The sequence below is a fragment of the Phyllostomus hastatus genome, unplaced genomic scaffold, assembly GCF_019186645.2.
Source record: "Phyllostomus hastatus isolate PE091 unplaced genomic scaffold, TTU_PhHast_1.1 phas_scaffold_501, whole genome shotgun sequence".
Classification (NCBI taxonomy): domain Eukaryota; kingdom Metazoa; phylum Chordata; class Mammalia; order Chiroptera; family Phyllostomidae; genus Phyllostomus; species Phyllostomus hastatus.
The window spans coordinates 1,754,098-1,756,839 of NW_025334033.1; the positions used below are offsets into that span (position 1 = coordinate 1,754,098).

The 2,742-nt window shown below is 38.3% G+C and overlaps 1 protein-coding gene across 1 annotated transcript; it reads right to left on the reverse strand.

Annotated features, from left to right (window-relative positions):
• Positions 1 to 316: 316 nt before the first annotated feature.
• On the reverse strand, positions 317 to 1,255 carry LOC123808695 (olfactory receptor 4F3/4F16/4F29-like). Its single transcript, XM_045823498.1, has one exon. The coding sequence runs from the start codon at positions 1,253 to 1,255 to the stop codon at positions 317 to 319; it is 939 nt and encodes a 312-aa protein (XP_045679454.1).
• Between the last annotated feature and the right edge of the window lie 1,487 nt (positions 1,256 to 2,742).

Sequence of the window (2,742 nt, forward strand, 5' to 3'; positions counted from 1 at the left end):
TTGCCTCTAAAGACAGATTATGAGAAAATATATTGGTAAATTGAAAGACAATAATAACCCAAAAATCTTCAGAAAAACAAAAAGCAAAGAAACCAACAAGGAAGAAATTACTATAATTAGTACGTATATGTGCAACCCCATCTGAATCAGCATAACTTTTGAATTAAAGTTTCATTTCTTTAAATATTCATTATTCTTAGGGAATAAGAGCATTCATAATGAGTGTGGTGATGCAAATCAATTGCTGATACATTACAAAAACAACTCTAAAATCCCAGATATGGGCTACATGACGATAATGACCTTATAACATTATCTATGAAATCTTTCTAACAATCACTAATTGTCTGAAAGATCTCTTTATTGCTGCCTTCATCTCCTTATTCCTAAATGTGTAGATGACTGGATTTAAAAAAGGAGTGAGCACAGCATCAGACAGTGCAAGAAACTTGTCCATCTGTGAATTGGGGTGTGGCCATGTATAGATAAACATGATTGGGCCAAAGAACAAAAGGACCACAGTGATGTGAGCTGATAAAGTGGACAGAGTTTTGGGTGAACCACCTGGGGAATGTTTCCAAACAGTAAACAGGATGAAACTGTAGCCAATGAGGAGTACAAAGAAAGAGACAACACAAATTAACCCATTGTTGGCAATGACTATGAACTGCAATCTGTAGGTGTCTGTACAGGCCAGTCTGAGGAGCCGAGGAAGGTCACAGTAAAAGCTGTCCAGTATATTAGGACCACAGAAAGGCAAGTTAACAATAAGTGCTAGTTGAAACAATGAGTGACTGATGCCAAATGCCCAGGCAGCAGCCATAAACAAAATGCACATCCGTGGGCTCATAATGGTCAGGTAGTGGAGAGGCTTGCAAATGGCCACATATCTGTCAAAAGCCATGGCGATGAGCAACATTATCTCCGTAACACCAAGGAAGTGGATGAAGAAGATCTGAGCAATACATCCTCTAAAAGAGATGACTTTACGCTTTCTGAAGAGGTCATAAATCATCTTGGGGCCGCAAACAGAGCAGACTCCCAAGTCAATGAAGGAGAGACTGGCCAGTAGAAAGTACATGGGGGTGTGTAAATGAGGATCAGTGGTCACAGAAAACATAATGAGGATGTTCCCAGTCATGCTTGCCACATAGAGCACAGAGGAAAACACCAGGAGGACAAGCTGGATCTCCCATGAATGGGTAAGTCCCAAAAGCACAAACTCAGACACAACTGAGTGATTTCCCCCTTCCATTTATCCACCCACTGGGCTGTGGCTGAAATTATGGGCACTACAAAAATAAGAAAGAAATGATGATTATTCTGGATGGTAGTGGTATTAATTATTTGTGTTGCCCTATTCACCCTAACAATGAAAACTATCTGGTTATCCAATTTTTCACACTTCCAAGATGGTGATGATGACGGTGGTGGTGGTGGTGGTTATATAAACACAAGTCAAGAGATCATATCATGAGTGTAATTAGCAGCATAATCTCTTATGGACTAAAATTATAGGGGAATTAGGCAAGTACCTGCAGCAAGAAACAGAACATACAAGGAAGAAAGTATACTTACTTGCAAAGGGAGGGAGACAGTTAGTGGAAATCAATTCATTTCATTACCTCCAAAGGGAAATTAGATACTTATACATATTATATCTCACCCTCTTTCCCATATAAAAAAATTTCTTCTCCCTTTCCTGGCCATTTTTTATATTCTTCTCTCCATACAAGTTACCCTTACTGCATAGGGTTGAGGGAAAACTGTTGCTATCAGTGGATCATTCTCTAGAAATAAGAGTTTCTGAACATGAGATGGGACTGAATTAAGAAGAAACAAATGATAGGATAGGATGCAGACTGAGCTTGAGATCAATCAAACTAGGCAATATTCACATCAGAACTAGGCAGGTGTAGTCAAAGAGGGAGTATATGGACCTTATCAAAGATAGAACTTCATTCTTTTTCAAATCACTTTAGGTTTGCTTCTCTTCAGAATATTCCTTTTTTTCCATTGTGGAAAAAAATACATGACTTAATATTTACTGAATTAACATTTTTAAATCATCTACTTCAGTAGTATGCAGTATTTTGACACTGTTGTGGAAAGATCTTCAGAACTTTTCCTCTAGCAGCTCTGACACTTTATACCCATCAAACAACAACATTCCCCTCCCCCAGCCCCTAGTAATCACCAGTCTACTTTGTTTCTATAAATTTTCCTTCTTTAGATACCTCATATAAGTGGGATCATGGTGCATTTGTCTTTCTGTGATTTGTTTATTTCACTTACCATAACATCCTTAATGTTCACCCACTGAAGATTACCATTTTTTAAAGTTCTACCAAAATCGTACAGAGCATTCTACTGGCCACACTATTCAATAACTCTCTGGAGGCTACACTTGGCCCTGAAAGACTTTTACCCAAGACTAGGATATAGAAAAATATTTGGGAATTTACCCTACTTTCTGTTACAGCATATGCCTATATTGCCACAAAGAATGTTAAATTCATCTGCAAACAGCTCCTATGCATTCACATATATTAAGGTGCCTACAACCAGCACTTGAAAATATTGAAATATTAAGTTTTGCTTCACCAGAGCCAGCACCTCACCCACCTACTCCCTTCTCTAGTTCAGTGGTGCCTCCATCCTTTTAAGGTATTCAGTCCTTCCCTTTACTATAACCTGCTCTCATATTTGAACCACCTTAGTTATTGATCTGAAATTCATGCA